Raw genomic sequence first — 18,409 nt, 5'->3', positions numbered from 1 at the left:
CATCATCAGGCAGATGATGGTGAATATAAAGGTAGTGGACCAATGGGGAGGGCCCCTCTCCTCCTCAACCTGCTAGGCCAATGGGGGTCCTTTTCCTCCGCTCCTCAACCCGTAACACAGTCTGTGTGTAATGAATACTGTCCCAGGGGAGTCTGGACTATGGGTGGGCCGACCTCCTGTATGGGGGTGTATTTGGTTGGGGAAAACGTTAATTAAAGTGTAATGAATTCCTCTAGTGTTAGTGTGTGTTTTCTTGTGTCAGTCGTTTCTGCTGTGGGTTATGTCTGTGAGGTTTATGACCGTCTGAGATTGATTAGGATGAGGAGTGAGGTACGACGTCACTTTGACCCTAGTGAGCCACAGGGCTGTAAATCCAGGCGCAGTAAACCGTTTCTGATAATTGTTTCATACCTTGTAGTCCGCACACAGCCCATCCAAGAATGTGCCTGTGCGTACACACACTTAAAGCAACGTATAGGGCTGTGTACACAGCTACAAGCTAAAGGTTCTCTGGCCTGCACTCTGCACATTATCCATGCCTCTGTCATTGAGCTTCCAGCGGCACCTTCTGGTTCTCTCTGGCATCACGCTCATCCTCCTTTCTTCACTGCCAACAATCCCATAAGTCAAGTTTGAACATGTAATTGTAATATAGAACTTTAATTTCCAATGAAAACCGCTGGCCCTGCCCTTTTTATCAACAGCAAGGGTAGGTATTGGCAACTGTAATGTTATCATGGAATGTGGATGTATTGGAGTAAAAGGAGAAGGGACAAATCAGAATCAGTGCCATTTTATTCCCTGGTGTTTATCAGAGTAGAGGTTTTGCATATGATCACATATTGAGTGAGTCTTTATCAGATCTACAGGTTTGGCCAAACAAACAACCTTTTGAGACCCGACTCCCTCTGCTTTGACCAACGTGTAGGACACGGCTCCCCCGAGTGGAATAAAAGCCACATGACAACATCTAGAAAGTCAGGCCCTCAGACAACTCTAAAAGTACATGAAAAGGGCCTCTTATACATAACAAATTAAGATGTACCACAAATGTAAAATAAAAAAGTAATGCCCATAAAACATCAATCTTATGAGAAACAAGCAACGCCTTCAGTGTTGTGTTAACAGTATTATGCAATTCCCTATTATTTTATCACAACATCTCAAATTCCTGGATGGGCTGAATTAGGCTACAAACAGTCCGAAATAGCCAACAACAGCCATTTATAGTTCCAGTACATTCTACATTGTTCCACTGAAATCATCAATAACGTCTGTATTCCAACTTCATTGTCTTATTTAGAACGTGTTCATATAGCATATACATGGACAAATAAATCATTGCTCCTTAAATAGACACACACACAAATAACAGCTTAAAAAAAGCAACCATTAAAAAGTTACTATCAAGCAACTGTAGTGAGAGTTAACTGAGCAAAACCTGCTGAGACTTAAAACCAGATTTTCTGATCTTCCTGTTGACACTCAAAACAGAATCTTGTGAGGTATTGCCAAATACATACAGGCCTAAATGAACGTGTCATGAATGGAAAATAGAGAATTGTTACAGTATAGCATTATGTGATGATAACAAATAAATACAGTTACGATGGACGTGAAAGAAGTTCAAGGATGAATCAAGCAGACCTGGGTTCAAAATACTATTTCAGGTATTTCAATTACTTTTCGATACATCTCAAAACAATCAGATTACCTATATTTGAAAAAACAAGTAGATGAATATTGGAATGTATTTGGAAATACACTTGGAAATTATGTTAAAACACTCAAATACACTCCCATGCATTTAACCCAGGTATAACATTTGAGCTGTGTATTTGAAAATACTGAAATATACAGAAAAAGTATTTAAATGACAAATACTCGTGTATTGAACCCAGGTCTGGAATCAAGTTATTAAAATCCCTTTGAAGCTGATAGAAGATATGGCTGAGTACATTTCCATGGAAACCGTCTGTCTGGAATTTACCATAGGTCCTTTTCCTGGTCCGGGGCCCCCTTCAACCCTAGTGTCTGATGGTAGTTTAACCCATGGGGTTTCCTATTCACTAGCAGTCATAAAATGGCTCCACCCAAATCTCAATTTCCCCAAGGTGAGCTGGATGTGGAGTTGACCGACACTGTGTCAAAGCATATTGTTGCACATGCATATAGAGGACAATGAGGACTTGTGATGTAAGTCTATATGGTTTCAACTGCAGAATAGCAGGTTTGTGTGTATGGGGTAGGATCCCCTTCTAAGACTAGAGGAAAACGACGAGGTCAGGGTCACCATTACAACAGTCCAGAGGTCATAAAGTTCAAAGTTCATCACCCACAGATGTTGGAAGCAGAGAGGAACCAGGCTTGCCATGGTTCCCCGATCAGGAGCATCATACCATATTGGTCTGTGTGTTGGGGCTGGAACACGTCATGTCCTGTATCTGATCCAAGATCCAGTTGACGTCGGGTCTTTCCTGGGGGTTGGACACCATGATGGAGCTCAGCAGGTTCTGCAGGCTTTCAGAGTAACTGGAGAACAACAAAAACATCCATAAGACACAGAGAAACTACCAGAGTAACTAGAGAACAATATATACTGAGAAATTACTAGAGCAACTGAAGAACAAACATATACTGAGAAACTACCAGAATAACTAGAGAACAAATATATACTGATAAACTACTAGAGCAACTAAAGAACAAATATATATACTGAGAAACTACCAGAGTAACTAGAGAACAATATATACTGAGAAATTACTAGAGCAACTAAAGAACAAATATATATACACTGAGAGTAGCTGGAGAACACATATATACTGAGAAAATACTAGAGTATGAGCAAACGAGGGAGAAGGGCCTTGGTGGAGTGCTGCAGAGATGGAGCTCTGTCAGACCATCAGGTTCTTGGTCCCCTCCCTGACCAAGAACCCGATGGTCTGACAGAGCTCCAGAGTTCCTCTATGAAGATGGGAGAAACTTCCAGAAGGACAACTATCTCTGTAGCACTCCACCAATCAGGACTTGATGGTAGACTAGCCATATGGAAGCCACTCCTCAGTAAAAGGCACATGACAGCCCGCTTGGACTTAACCAAAAGGCACCTAAAGGACTCAGAACATGAGAAACAAGATTGTCTGGTCTGATGAAACCATGATTGAACTCTTTGACCAAAATGCCAAGTGTCACATCTGGAGGAAACCAGGCTCCATCCCTACGGTGAAGCATGGTGGTGGCAGCATCATGAGGCGGGGATGTTTTTCAGCGTCAGGGACTGGGAGACTAGTCAGGATCGAGGGAAAGATGAGCGGAGCAAAGTACAGAGAGATCCTTGATGAAAAGCTGCTCCAGATCACTCAGGACCTCAGATGGGGTGAAGGTTGACCTTCAAACAGGACAACAATCTAAAGCACACAGCCAAGAAAACACAAGTGGCCTCGGGACAATTCTCTGAATGTCCTTGAGTGGCACAGCCAGAGCCCGGACTTGAACCCGATCGAACATCTCTGGAGAGACCTGAAAATAGCTGTGCAGCAACGCTCCCAATCCAATCTGACAGAGCTTGAGAGGATCTGCAGAGAAGAATGGGAGAAACTCCCCAAATACAGGTGTGCCAAGCTTGTAGCGTCATACCCAAGAAAAATCGAGGCTTGAAATCACTGCCAACGGTGCTTCAACAAAATCCTGAGTAAAGGACCTGAATACCTATGGAAATGTGACATCACTTTTTTTTTTTTTTTTAAAATAATACATTTGATAAACTTCTAAAAACCCGTTTTTGCTTTGTCATTATGGGGTATTGTGTGTAGATTGATGGGGGGGGGGGGGCAATTTTTATCCATTATAGAATAAGGCTGTAACATAACAAAATGTGGAAAAAGTCAAGGGGTCTGAAATTTTTTAGAATGCAGTGTATACCGAGAAACTACCAGAATAACTGGAGAACAAATATTTACTGAGAAACTAACAGGACTGCAAACAAATATATATTGAGAAACTACCAGAGTAACTGGAGAACAAATATATACTGAGAAACTAACAGGACTGCAAACAAATATATATTGAGAAACTACTAGAGCAAATGGAGAACAAATATATACTGAGAAACTACCAGAATAACTTCAGAATAAATATATACAGTTGAAGTCGGCGTTTACATACACCTTAGCCAAATACATTTAAACTCACAATTCCTGACATTTAATCCTAGTAAAATTCCTTGTCTTAGGTCATTTAGGATCACCACTTTATTTTAAGAATGTGAAATGTCAGAATAATAGTAGAGAGAATGATTTATTTCAGCTTTTATTTCTTTCATCACATTCCCAGTCAGTCAGAAGTTTACATACACTCAATTAGTATTTGGTAGCATTGCCTTTAAATTGTTTAACTTGGGCCAAACATTTTGTGTAGCCTTCCATAAGCTTCCCACAATAAGTTGGGTGAATTTTGGCCCATTCCTCCTGACAGAGCTGGTGTAACTGAGTCAGGTTTGTAGGCCTCCTTTCTCACACTCTTTTTCAGTTCTGCCTCCAAATTTTCTATAGGATTGAGGTCAGGGCTTTGTGATGGCCACTCCAATACCTTGACTTTGTTGTCCTTCAGTCAGGAAGTCAAAGCTTGGTCATTAATGGGTCTTCCAAATGGACAATGACCCCAAGCATACTTCCAAAGTTGTGGCAAAATAGTTTATGTCTTGAGATGTTGCTTCAATATATCCACATAATTTTCCTTCCTTGTGACGCCATCTATTTTGTGAAGTGTGCCAGTCCATCCTGCAGCAAAGCACTCCCGCAACATGATGCTGCCACCCCCGTGCTTCACAGTTGGGATGGTGTTCTTTGGATTGCAAGCCTCCCCTTTTTCCTCCAAACATAACGATGGTCATTATGGCCAAACAGTTCTATTTTTGTTTCATCAGACCAGAGGACATTTCTCCAAAAAGTATGATCTTTGTCCACATGTGCAGTTGCAAACCGTAGTCTGGGCTTTTTATGGCGGTTTTGGAGCAGTACCTTCTTCCTTGCTGAGCGGCCTTTCAGGTTGTGTCGATATAGGACTTGTTTTACTGTGGATATAAATCATTTTGTACCCGTTTCCTCCAGCATCTTCACAAGGTCCTTTGCTGTTGTTCTGGGATTGATTTGGACTTTTTGCACCAAAGTATGTTCATCTCTAGGAGACAGAACGCGCCTCCTTCCTGAGCGGTATGACGGCTGCGTGGTCCCATGGTGTTTATACTTGCGTACTATTGTTTGTACAGATGAATGTGGTACCTACAGGCATTTGTAAATTGCTCCCAAGGATGAATCAGACTTGTAGAGGTCTACAATTTCTTGGCTGATTTATTTTGATTTTCCTATGATGTCAAGCAAACAGGCACTGAGTTTGAAAGTAGGACTTGAAATACATCCCCAGGTACACCTCCAATTGACTCAAATTATGTCAATTAGCCTATAAGAAGCTTCTAAAGCCATTATATAATCTTCTGGAATTATCCAAGCTGTTTAAAGGCAGTCAACATAGTGTATGTAAACTTCTGACCCACTGGAATTGCAATACAGTGAATTATAAGTGAAATAATCTGTCTGTAAACAATTTTTGGAAAAATGACCTGTGTCATGCATAAAGTAGATGTCCTAATCGACTTGCCAAAACTATAGTTTGTTAACAAGAAATTTGTGGAGTGGTTGAAAAATGAGTTTTAATGACTCTAACCTAAGTGTATGTAAACTTCCGACTTCAACTGTATACTGAGAAACTACCAGAATAACTGGAGAAAAAATAAACTTCCAGAATAACAAATATATATACTGAGAAACTTCCAGAGTAACTTTCGAAAAAATACTGTAAATTGTATAAATTCCATACAACCTATGAAAAGGCCAGATGAAAAACGCTTAAATCTATCCAATCCTTTTAGATCTGCAGGAGTGCCTAGGTGGTAGGCGCCTATTTGGAATCAATAAATTAAATTTTGCTAGCCTTGAAAGCTGAGCGGGTGATGGATTGAAGAGTAACTAGGGGTTGACTAGCCAGGGGACTGACTGACCTGTAGGGCTGAGGGATGGTGACTGGGGGTTAGAGTTATCTTGCCAGGGGGACTGACTGACCTGCATGGCTGTGGGATGGTAACTGGGTTCTGGACAGCAAGGGCCACACTGTCTCCCTTCTGGAACACCATGTCATAGGGCCCCTCCAGGAACATCATGCTGTACAGTACACAGCCCAGAGACTGGAGAGAAAGAGAGAGAGAATACGGTCTCTACAAGGTCAAGAAATACCAGGGATGATGGAGACAGAGAGATAGCAATCTAACTAGAGCCCAACATGTTGACTACATGGCTGGAGTCAAAACAGCATCGCACAGTGCAATGGTAAAGACAATCTCTGTTATGACAAATTGGTCTATGTTATATCGATTGTACAATACTGACTGTTTCCACCGACCAAAATAAAGTGAGAAGGGGGGGGTAGTACGCTAACGTGCATTACCCAGATGTCTGTACGGTCATCGATGACACAGTGGCTCTCCACGTTAAAGAGCTCAGGGGCGCGGTACGATATAGTACACCTCTGAGCTGCCCAGTCCTGTACTGTCATGGCCTCCCTGGTCCCCTTGACCTCCATCCTGGAGCGGTTCATAGAACCCAGGTCCATCAGCAGCGGCCTGTCATCCTCCTCTAGGAGTACATTGGTAGGCTTCAGATCTCTGACAGGAGAGAGAAGAGGTAAAGAGAGGGATAGAGATAGAGAGAGCCTCATTCTAATTTGAACCACTAACCATAATCGTGTGTGTGTGTGTGTGTGTGTGTGTGTAATAGCAGTATCAGCCTGTACCTGTGTGCATAGCCTCTGTCATGCATGGCCTTCAGTCCAGAACAGATGCCCTGTAGGACCTTCAGGATGCGCCTCTCTGGCATGAAGCTGCCCTTGTCCCTCAGCTTCTCTAGCACTGACCACAGACTGCCCTTCTGTAGGAGCACCCACACGTGAATACAAAGACGCATACATACACACTTCTTCATTTCCACGCTGTAAAACAGTATATCGGCAGATGAATTGGTATCTTTTAACCCCCACCCAAAAAAACGGTATCGGACCCCAAAAAAACACCTGGGCTCTAATATGCACATACAGGCGTGAGTACATAGACATGATCACACACGTACACGTACCTGAACATAGGGCAGCAGTATCCAGGCCTCACTCTTGCCCCCCCTCTCTATGAAGGTGTGCCCTGCCAGGCCCAGGATGTTGGGGTGGCTGAAGAGACGGTGCATCTCCACCTCCGTCTGAGCCTCTTGGCGACCCTCCCGGTCATGGCACAGGATCCTCTTCAGGGCGTAGAAACGCCCGTCCTGCACCCCCTCCACCAGGTCCACATAGCTGAACCCTCTGGGATGAGGAGAGGGATGGAAAGTAAAAGACGAGAGAAAGAGAAAATAGGGAACGACAGAGGGGGTAGATAAGGAAAGCAGGAGAATGTGGAGAGGCAGACAAAACCAGAGTCCTGATCAGTAAGATGTAACGTTACAGAAGACTGAAATACAAATACATGTGTGGGAGGGACCGGGATGATCGTCTGCCATGTAGAATAGGTAACAGTGTTTCACTGATGCGGACGGTTTTACCCTTCATCTAGTTTCTGGATGAAGTAGTATCTTTTGTTGTCAATGGTGATGGAGCCACGGGAACAGATACACAGGGTCTGACCCATCCTCTCTGGGGCATAACTCAACACACCAACACCCAGATGGACTGAGAGAGAGAGACACAACCCATATTTATTTATTTTCCATTTTGTACTTTAACTATTTACACATCGCTACAACACTGTATACAGACATATGTCATTCAAAATGTCTTTATTTTGGAACTTGTGCTTTGGCAATATAAACATGTTTCCCATGCCAATAAAGACCATTAATTTGAATTGAGAGAGATTGAGTGCATACGAGGTAAAAGACCAGGTTTAGTGGAATTGAAAGTGAGAAGTCAAGTGGAAAGCCATGGGAGATAGAGGGCGAGTATGGGATATATGTGTAAAAAACATACTGAAACATGAAATCCAGTCCATTCCACTATGTTCCAAGGATTGATGCAGTGTCAATTTCACTTATCAAAATGATTCACTGTCACCTATACTTAACAATAATTGTGGGTGTTTATATTTGTCTTATTTACACGTGTGAATTGGAAATGTGTTTTTTGCATATCACAACTCCTCCTGAGACAACCTTGGAGAGTGGGGTTACGGCCAGGGTCCGACATGGTCGACGGTGACCCTGGCGAAAGTAGGACTAAGTGCCTTGCTCAAGGACACATCGGCAGATTTGTTGAACTTGTCGGCTCGGGGATTCAAACTAACAACCTTTCGGTTACTGGCCTGCCTATTCAAACGAGCAACCTTTCGGTTACTTTCCTAGCCGCGCTACAGCGACTCTTGGTCCTAAACCTTTTCAAAAGTGTACGGTTTTGTTTAGTAACGTGGCACACCGGTATGAGAATACAAGCTAACTACAAGAGGGCAGCATGCAGATCAATCAATATTATCTGATAGAGATATTGATAAACGTGTGAGGAAAATACATGGGGATATTTGCGTTTGTTAGCGGTGGATATATAAAAATTACCTTCTGTTATCGTCCTGTTTTCTGCTGGCTACTTCCGTGTACATAAAACGCGTAATGATGACGCAGGCCTGTGAGCTGCTGCCTCCAAAATGGGAACTCGGAAAAATACAAGGTAAAATCATGACGTCAGCGATATTCAGGTCGCTCTAGGTTTAGAGGCCCGAGTTGGAAGACCGGTTTTTTTTTTCCAGTCGGAAAAAACTCGTTTTTTTCCCCCCCGAGTTCCAAATTATTTCAAATGTTTTCAAATTGTTTTATACATACACATACATACGCGAGTCGAAGATTTCGGAGTTACCAGTTGTTTCGAACGCGGCACCAATCGAAGTTTCTATTATATCGACAAGATAACCATGGAAATACATGTCCTCAAAAACGGAAGGCAGGCGGGAGGAGGCGAAATCATTCTACGTAGTACAAGGACATATACGCGTGTGAACAGGCCATAGCGATGTAGTAGTTGTCTTTGTATCCGTGCCATTATAGCGTATGTGACCGCATGGGGAGCGCCATTTTTAAAGTACTAAATTATCTTAATCTTGGTTGATTGTGCCTAACGCATGGGAATCTCTACCCAGTTTACGTTAAAATGATGGAAGCCCTCAACGGCAATTCCCCTGCTCCATCCATGACAGACACAGGTCCGATAATGATGGAAGCCCTCAACGGCAATTCCCCTGCTCCATCCATGACAGACACAGGTCCGATAATGATGGAAGCCCTCAACGGCAATTCCCCTGCTCCATCCATGACAGACAGGTCCGATAAAGTATTTTCTCATGCCCACAAGCGCTTCCCCTTGGTCTCAATATGGCCACCTGCAGGCCTTTGGTCTAGTGCTACGTGTACTCTACACCTGTTTATGAAGCATGTGACAAATGTTTTGAAGCATTTTGCGTCCACACATTAGTGCATTCGTAACAGCCTAACGAAATTTCTATTCGATCAAATAAGCCTCACGTAGCAAATTAGTTAACTGTTTTGTTGAACTGCACACTCAAAAACCTCCATACAAAAGTTCACTTTGTGGGCTTAATTCGGGGACAGATTTTGGGCCGAATTATACTTCTCGATTCAGCACTTCCTCTGGCCAAATCAAGTATTTGATTAAACCAGAGCACTACCCAGTGGTACCCAGTGGACTCAACTTTGCTAAGGTGGGTCTCAAATCAAAAGTTTACCATCCATATATCCACTTGACACTTTTAGGCTATTCTGTAACAAACTAGTTTTGCATTATGGGGAAAATCCTTCCACGTTAGTCAACACCACAGGTTATCCTTGAGATTCTCACCTTCTCAAAACACATTGAGAAGGTCAGAAGAGACAGACCCCTGGCTTTCTCATCCAATGGGGCTTGACAGTCCACAGGAGTATGCAATTAAGACAGTTACCTGACTATAAACTTGTTTTTCAAGGCACCCTGCGGCTACATTTATATCCCAAGAATTCTCTGCTACTTACCAGGCCAATTGTGTGGCGGATTGCACAGACCGATGTTTAATGGCCGTTTAATAGTCATTTAGACAAATTACAATGAAACCTAGTGTCAGGACTGGAGGCAGTTGTGATTGATTAGAACCATTGAAAGAGGTGAACAGGTTTAACTGAGATAAAACTTTATTTACAAAGGAGGGGATACAGCCACAACAGTAACCTGATGTGATAACTCTTAAAATAAGACATGACAAAGAAAAAAATACAATCTGTAGGGATAAAACCAATAAATTATTTTGGGGTAACTTAACATGCAATGCAAAATAATCCTCCAAGACTGTTACTGAATTACATTCATTAAGACCCAACACCATGGGGTTTAGTTGGCTAGTTTGTTTTCTGATTGGCAGTAACTTTAGTGTTTAGGATAGATCTGAACGCACAGAAGTACCATGAACTTAAAGGAAACATTTATGGGAGACAGCTTAATCTTCAAGGTTCTGCATGGTTCCATAGTCAACCTGGGAAAATAGTGTCAAACATGGATGGATGTGGGGTCTTTGGTGAAGAAAACACGATTGATGACTTTCGACAAGGGAAGGAGCAGGCCGTTCCCCACTTCATGGTCAAGTAAAGGCAGTTCTATCTCTCAGTGATACGTAAGCCGACCGAGGACATATCCCTCCTTTGAACTCTTCTCCTAATACTCCTCTCCCTCCTCGTCCTCCTCAAATGAGTCGATTCCGACCTCTTCATAGTCCTTCTCCAGGGCAGCCATGTCTTCCCTGGCCTCAGAGAACTCTCCCTCCTCCATGCCCTCACCCACGTACCAGTGCACGAATGCCCGCTTGGCATACATCAGGTCAAACTTGTGGTCGAGACGCGCCCAGGCCTCAGCGATGGCTGTGGTGTTGCTCAACATGCACACAGCTCTCTGGACCTTGGCCAGGTCACCCCCTGGCACCACAGTGGGTGGCTGGTAGTTGATGCCTACTTTGAAACCTGTAGGGCACCAGTCCACGAACTGGATGCTTCGCTTTGTCTTGATGTTGCCGATGGCCACGTTGACATCCTTGGGCACCACGTCTCCGCGGTACAGCAGGCAACACGCCATGTACTTACCGTGGCGAGGGTCGCACTTCACCATCTGGTTGGCGGGCTCAAAGCAGGAGTTGGTGATCTCAGCCACAGAAAGCTGCTCGTGGTAGGCCTTCTCGGCTGAGATGACAGGGGCATAGGTGGCCAGGGGGAAGTGGATGCGGGGGTAAGGCACCAGGTTGGTCTGGAACTCTGTCAGGTCCACGTTAAGGGCACCATCGAAGCGGAGAGACGCTGTGATGGAGGAGACAATCTGGCTGATGAGCCTGTTGAGGTTGGTGTAAGAGGGGCGCTCAATGTCCAGGTTTCTACGGCAGATGTCGTAGATGGCCTCATTGTCGACCATGAAGGCACAGTCAGAGTGCTCTAGGGTGGTGTGGGTGGTCAGGATGGAGTTGTAGGGCTCCACCACAGCTGTGGACACCTGGGGAGCAGGGTATATGGCAAACTCCAGCTTGGACTTCTTCCCGAAGTCGACTGAGAGACGCTCCATGAGCAGGGAGGTGAAACCAGAACCGGTACCTCCTCCGAAGCTGTGGAAGACCAAGAAACCTTGGAGCCCCGTACACTGGTCAGCCTGTCAAGACACAGAAAACTCATCAACATGTTTTCTAGAAGGAAAGTCCAAGCTCTGATAAGACCCATTCAGGCTAGATTTATGCAAGCCAAGGCTAAAACCCTTTCTGATAAAACAATGAAAAACCCATTTGTTATCCTAATATCACCATTGAATCTATCAAATCTGACAGTTTCTCTCACCAGTTTACGGATCCTGTCCAGCACTTGGTCGATGATCTCCTTGCCGATAGTGTAGTGGCCACGGGCATAGTTATTGGCTGCGTCCTCCTTCCCTGAGATCAGCTGCTCGGGGTGAAACAGCTGGCGGTAGGTACCTGTCCGCACCTCATCTGAGAGAAAGGGGAACAGACTAGGGTTAGTCTGGTCTTGATGCTTGTTTTGAACTGTACCACCATATTGATGAAGACCTCTTCCTACACATTCCCAGTGTCAATCAGTCAGTGGATTTTCTCTGCCAGATCCATCCAATACTCACCAATGACAGTGGGCTCCAGGTCTACAAAGATGGCGCGGGGCACGTATTTCCCGATGCCCGTGGCGCTGAAGAAAGTGGTGAAGGAGTCGTCAGTGCTACCGACCGCCTTGTTATTAGGCATGGTGCCGTCCGGCTGGATCCCGTGCTCCAGGCAGTACAGCTCCCAACAGGTGTTGCCCATCTGGACTCCAGCCTGACCCACATGCACAGAGATACACTCACGCTGGAGAGACCAGGAAATATAGGGTTAGTCAAAGAATTAACTTATGGTTTCTTTGAACAGGTACAAAACATTGACTACACAAGGAGCTGATGCATTGACAGCAGTCTGCACTGGATGGAGTAACCCTTGGTTGTCAATGTCACCAATGATAAATGGAGCCAGTGGAGCACCCCTCAGTGCATAGGAGTCTGAGGTCGATTAAGGATTTGGGCAACCATTTTGGCACTTGTTTATCTGCTGTTTCTCACCACCAAGTGGCAGCACTAACACTAGTGGTTCCCAACCAGGGGTACTAGGTTCCCTGGGGGCGCTATGCCGATACACAGAGGGTACTTGAGAAGACTCATGAGACCATAAGGTTACTGGTAGAATGCACATGAGCGGGTACGTCTGGCAGGGCAAAATTCAGTTCGTGGTACAATAACAGAAAAGGGTTGGGAACCACTGCTCTACACTGAGGAAACAAACCTAACCTGCCCATGTCTGAGTGTCAAAGGACAGGTGAGCCTGAAAACAGTGGGTGGCATGATCTAGCTAGTTAAAGACAAGCCACCGGAGTTATGAGCCAAAGTTATGAGTCGTGTGTATATTTGCATGGTGACCCAATTTGTTTGCAGTGTGTTGAAAACGGGACTATGACTACACTTCCTAGCATGGCTTAGCCAACTCTGCAGTGAGTCCATCTGACCTACTTTAGTACTGAACTGTATGCAGCTACCGTCTCAGAAGCCTAGCCACGTCTCAGTGTGACTACCGGTATTGACATAGCCATTAACCACGTCTGAACCATGTAACTGATCTACACTGTACAAAACATTAAGAACACCTGCTCTTTCCATGACAGACTGACCAGATGAAAGCTATGATCCCTTATTGATGACACTGGTATGGTAGTAGATGCCAGGCACACTGGGTTGTCAAGCACTTAAACATATGTGTATAAAGAATGATCCACCACCCAAAGGACATCCAGCCAACTTGACAACTGTGGGAAGCATTGGAGTCAACATGGACCAGTATGGAACACTTGATACCTTGTAGAGTCTATGCCCTGACGAATTGAGGCTGTTCTGAGGGCAAAGGGTGGAACAATTATAAAAAGGTGTTCCTAATGTTTTGTAAACCAACTGCATTTTACATTTACACAGGAGTCTGGACACCCCTTCAGATTGGTGGATTCGGCTATTTTTGCCACACCAGTTGCTGACAGGTTAATAAAATCGAGCACACAGCCATACAATCTTCATAGACAGACATTGGTCTTACCGAAGAGCTCAGTGACTCTAGTCTGGGGTCGTTTCACCGGTTGGGCTAGGCCCCTTAGCATACATTGACATTTTAGATGATTCTGTGCTTCCAACTTTGTGGCAACAGTTTGTGGAAGGTCCTTTCCAGTTTCAGCATGACAATGCCCCATGCACAAAGCAAGGTCCATACAGAAATGGTTTGTCGAGATCGGCATGGCAGAACTTGACTGGCCTGCACAGAGCCCTGACCTCAACCCCATCGAACACCTTTGGGATGAATTGGAACACCGACTGCGAGCCAAGCCTAATTGCCCAACATCAGTGCCCGACCTCACTAATGCTCGTGGCTGAAAGGAAGCAAGTCACCGCAGCAATGTTCCAACATCAGTGGAAAGCCTTTCTTAGAGTGGAGGCTGTTGAGCAGCAAAGGGTGGACCTACTCCATATTAATGCCCATGATTTTGAAATGAGATGTTCAAAGAGCAGGTGTCCACATACTTGGTCATGTAGTGTACACATTTCATAGAGAAGGCAGCACTTGATATCTATATTCACTAAGTACCAAACAGAAGGTGTGCGTGTGAGAAATTAGTCAATTTTGCAATGCAGTATTGGCAGACAGCAGGATAGTTGAGGCTAGACTGCAGTGACACCATCCAGTCGATTAGACTCTTATAGCATTAACAGAACAGCCATGCTGAATGTGTTACCACAATGTGCATCCCAGTAGTCCATTACAGCCTACTCTCCTTATGTTCTTCCTGTCATTTAGGCACCACACCCCTGAGGAGAGGATGCCACCCATTGAGATACACCCCCCCCTCATTGGAATGCCAACTTGGACAGAGGTCATTAGAGATTATACAATTATGTGAATTTGTTTAACATTACAGCTTCGCAAGGAAACAAGGTCTGATAAGACATCACTAGAATCAAGGCCGAACTGTGAGGTTTGGCAAGTGGCTACCCTACCCCTTCAGCGAGTCATTGAGCTAGCGAGTAGCGACAATGCTAACAGGAGCTGACGAGTCTGCGTCAAGGCCAAAAGGCCCTCCACACCCTACTGAAGTATTTCCAGAGAACAGGCCGAGGGGAAAGCACTACCAAGGATGAGTGAAGCTGATAATAACATCGCATCATTTCTGAATCGCAGCGCACCAGAGGCAGAGCTGGCTACATACACCAGTCTGTCCAAACTGGCTGACTATACAGAGATGGGAGCGAGACATTCAAGAGAAACGAGAAAGTCAAGGAAGATAGGTACACGAGACAGTGACATGACAAGAGGACGAGTCTGGGAATGTTGTGTGGTTGTGTGTTGGCAGTACTTATGAATCAGAGCGTTTTGATTTGCAAAGGCCCAGCTATAGACAAGACCACCTGCCACAGTAACAGGAGAACAGACACCAGCCAACTAGGCTTTGCCCTCTGGTAGAATCATTTCCCCTTAAGCTAGGTTTAACTTTCAGTAGTATCAAGGGCAATTATTTAAATGGAAGAATCCACATAATGGGAATAGGATTTCCTTTTATGAACTGTAACTTTGTAAATTATTTTTTTCCAGTATAGTAAGAGGATGTGAAGGATATGTTAGAAAACCTCACTTCACTCCAGATCTGAATCTACTACAGGGAGGTCCTCGTGACATCAAGGTCTTACACCTGCATGTTGCTACACCCCTCCACACATAATGTACTACTGTTATGACTCCACTCATGTAGAGACTGGGGCCACAACTGTCAGCCATTTCTCCAGCCTCCTAGTTTGACAGAACAAGCTGGGTAGGGTGGACGTGGGGGAGGGGTGGTGACACAGGGATGTGAGTGTGTGCCTAGTTTAGGCATGACAGCTAGGTCAGCACTGCAGCCAGCTATTTAAAGGGAGGTGTCAATCATGACTCCATCCCCCCACTGTGTGTAGCCCCTCCAGACCCCATTCTACTCCACTGACCCCTTTGTGGGAACAACCACATGGTGTCCTGAACCTCTAGTTCAGTCAGAGTTGATGTTCAGGCAGTCCCTAGTTCATACCAGATTTAAGAAACTAACCTCCACCCTGTTGCATTTGTCAGGGGTTGCCCTGATTTGCTAAACCACACACTTGAAACCTTGTAGGCGAGTCTAGTGCAGTCCCATGTGTAACTGTGATAGCTAGTTGACTCAGTGACTGTTTGCTCATGATATAATAAGCCATTTATGTTAATGTTACCAAATAGGCCAGTCAGGTACATGCTAGGTTATGGTATTCATTTCCTGTATTTTAAACTCGTATGGCGATAGACCGTAGAGTACAGTCTAGATTAACAAATAGTTTGTGCAACTGCAAGTCCGCTGAGACACTTGGCACCAACATGGCTGATGGACTAACCGCTTGTGGCTTGTTCAGTAGCTAGTAAGCAACCCTCCTCCAGCTTCCTGTTCTGTCCCCTATGGGTTTTTTTTTAGTGCAGAGGGCCTTGTGTTATACGGGAAGACATATGGCTTGGAATTCACACCCAAACAAATAGCCTCCCTCTCCTTTCATAACATTCAAATTTGATGGCAGGTGTTTGAAGACACCGCATTATGGCCAGAGTAGTACATGAACTGGAATGGATCATAAAGGCTCTTTCACCCACATTTAGTAGTATAGACCTTAACCTCACAGACAGTCTGCCATGTGCTAGTCTGAAATGCTGATCCACTGGGCTCTGCGTCACTCCTAACCTCAGATTTCCCTTTCAAATCAGATTACTGAAGGTTACCCCATCACGACTAAGCATGTATGCATAGTCACAAGACTTCTGAGAGGTGTAAGTCGAATTCCTTGATATATTTTATGATTAAATCACATGGGCAGGATGTGAGGTAATACAAATGTGAGCCATGTCCTAAAAACATCTATGTGGCAACTTGGTGGGAAAATGTTACTTTGGGACAACTATTACAATGAATATTTTTTTTGTAAACTCATTGTAGACGTAATCTGCCATACTCCAGTAGATGGTGAATCTGTGGTTCATTAGTAGTCGTTGGCATTTGTTCTGACTGAATAGCACTACATAGAGAGAACGTTCCCAGTTTTGCGCAGTAGACTAGAGCAACAGGAACAGTAGCTGACTAGGCCTACAGTCACCCATCAGAATACACACGGACCCGTGGGAGCCACATCAGCATTTAAAGCCAGCAGAGCAAATAAACACACCCATAACCACACTGGCCCCACCGCCACTATATGGAAACGGGCAACTCCTTTAACCATTCAAAATGGCAGGAGGCTGCGTCAAGCGCCAAATGACAACTTGATAGTAAATGCAGATACCTATGAACCGAGTCATTATTATGAAATAGGACAATTAAGGCTCAGGTGATGCAATTTAATAATTAAATGCATTCTAGTAATAGTTGTGTCTACTGCGCCAGTCGTGTTTGAATTGAAAAGCAAAACGGCGGGCTAAATTGAACGCGCAGCAAAATGGATACTCCTATCATGACGCACCATGTTATCAGAACAAAATCATATTATATAAAAACAGGTGAGCCGTAGCGTAGGCTGTACCTACACGTATTATAGATAGCATAAACATTACTATACAGGATGGACTACAAAAATATTAGAAATGTAGCCTAATTCATACAACTCAACCTTTACATTATTACAACCTATGCGTCGAAGGCAATGTTGAAAAAAATAAAGGTCTCACCATTTTGATTCTGTTTGTCTTCGTTTCCGTAGAAAAATAAAAGTGTTGGCGGTATAACCTCTCACAGTGAACCTATAATGGGGTCTCCGTGAGTATGTTTTAACTGCGTGTGTTACTGCAATCGGTTTTTATAAACTACGAAGGGCGGGGGTGGAGTTTTGGACACTCCCTCTTCTCTCATAGGTCGAGTTCGTTTCACATGGCCCGGTGCTGCGGTTAGGCGGAGTTGATTATTTTAGACCATTCTAAGTAGGCGTAGTTGGATATTTTAGAGTCTAAAATTTAGACGATTCCATTGGCCCTTAACTGATATCCCCAGTCACCGGGCCATGCAAAACGAACTCCTCCATACACAGATTAGACCTCAGGCTAGGTAGGAAAGTACAGGACAGAAAAGGTTAGCTGTACCAAAGACGATATATTACATTGACAAGATAGCCGAGTGTCCGCTCTAACAATGTAATTACATTTCCCCAGTGATTGAAGGCAGGCGAGACCATTCATAGTCAACGAGAGGGCGCGTGACCAACAGGCACAACTAAATTGTTGCCGGAATGCCACGTGCATCCACTTAAATCAGTACAGCCTAAACATTACGAAACTTCTATTCTACCAAGTAAGCCATAGACCCCCCCACCCCCCACCCCCATACAAAAGAGGGCTTATATCACGTGGACAGATTTTGGGTAGAGTACATCCTCTCGCTTCACCTCTTCCTCTCTGTCTTTGCGCAATGAACTGCCTTCGGGTTTTGTTGCTCCTTGTTCGCCACTAGATGTCAGACTTGTCTAGTGATCTGCTTGTTGGTCCTTACCATGACGAAGACGCTCTTCTGTCTGCAACAAAATAGGTCAACGTTGTCCCTGGGCAGACAATGATCTGAGGTCAGGTATGTATTTTCCTCCCTAATTTCTCCATTAGGAATTGAGGAGAGTAAAATTATCCTAGTTCTGTGTCTAAGGGACCATTTTTGGAGCTGTCTTTCTGTGCATGAACAAGGTGGCAGTTTTGATTCCAGTAACATCTGTT

General features: G+C 44.4%; 2 protein-coding genes across 3 annotated transcripts; both read right to left on the bottom strand.

Annotated features, from left to right (window-relative positions):
- Window positions 1–777: 777 nt before the first annotated feature.
- stk16 (serine/threonine kinase 16) lies at window positions 778–9,405 on the bottom strand. Of its 2 annotated transcripts, XM_042319371.1 has the most exons (7): window positions 8,640–9,399; window positions 7,638–7,764; window positions 7,182–7,401; window positions 6,844–6,977; window positions 6,499–6,715; window positions 6,117–6,238; window positions 778–2,532 (listed from the first exon to the last, which is right to left on the bottom strand). In XM_042319371.1, exons 2-7 carry the CDS (start codon window positions 7,721–7,723, stop codon window positions 2,394–2,396), a joined length of 918 nt encoding a protein of 305 aa, XP_042175305.1. In that variant the 5' UTR covers window positions 7,724–7,764; window positions 8,640–9,399; the 3' UTR covers window positions 778–2,393. The 2 variants fall into 2 exon arrangements, with proteins under 2 accessions (XP_042175305.1, XP_042175304.1); XM_042319370.1 differs by lacking the exon at window positions 7,638–7,764 and having other exon boundaries at window positions 8,640–9,405.
- An 836-nt stretch (window positions 9,406–10,241) lies between these two features.
- Window positions 10,242–17,532, bottom strand: LOC112239137 (tubulin alpha chain). Its single transcript, XM_024407634.2, has 4 exons — window positions 17,381–17,532; window positions 12,229–12,451; window positions 11,934–12,082; window positions 10,242–11,751 (listed from the first exon to the last, which is right to left on the bottom strand). Exons 1-4 carry the CDS (start codon window positions 17,381–17,383, stop codon window positions 10,777–10,779), a joined length of 1,350 nt encoding a protein of 449 aa, XP_024263402.1. The 5' UTR covers window positions 17,384–17,532; the 3' UTR covers window positions 10,242–10,776.
- Between the last annotated feature and the right edge of the window lie 877 nt (window positions 17,533–18,409).

Source organism: Oncorhynchus tshawytscha, unplaced genomic scaffold (assembly GCF_018296145.1).
Source record: "Oncorhynchus tshawytscha isolate Ot180627B unplaced genomic scaffold, Otsh_v2.0 Un_scaffold_4246_pilon_pilon, whole genome shotgun sequence".
NCBI classification, from domain to species: Eukaryota; Metazoa; Chordata; class Actinopteri; order Salmoniformes; family Salmonidae; genus Oncorhynchus; species Oncorhynchus tshawytscha.
The sequence above is the reverse complement of the archived record's forward strand: the minus strand, read 5'-3'. Positions and strand labels throughout refer to the sequence as shown.

Coding starts and splice junctions, on each gene's coding strand:
- stk16 (XM_042319370.1), bottom strand. CDS start 8,761: ATGATTTTACCTTGTATTTTTCCGAGTTCCCATTTTGGAGGCAGCAGC. Junction 7,402..8,639: donor AAACAGGACGATAACAGAAG/GTAATTTTTATA, acceptor TCCTCATCCCAG/AGGGTTCAGCTATGTGGACC. Junction 6,978..7,181: donor TACTGCTGCCCTATGTTCAG/GTACGTGTACGT, acceptor GTGCTCCTACAG/AAGGGCAGTCTGTGGTCAGT.
- LOC112239137 (XM_024407634.2), bottom strand. Junction 12,083..12,228: donor CCTGGAGCCCACTGTCATTG/GTGAGTATTGGA, acceptor CCTTTCTCTCAG/ATGAGGTGCGGACAGGTACC. Junction 11,752..11,933: donor TGGACAGGATCCGTAAACTG/GTGAGAGAAACT, acceptor GTGTCTTGACAG/GCTGACCAGTGTACGGGGCT.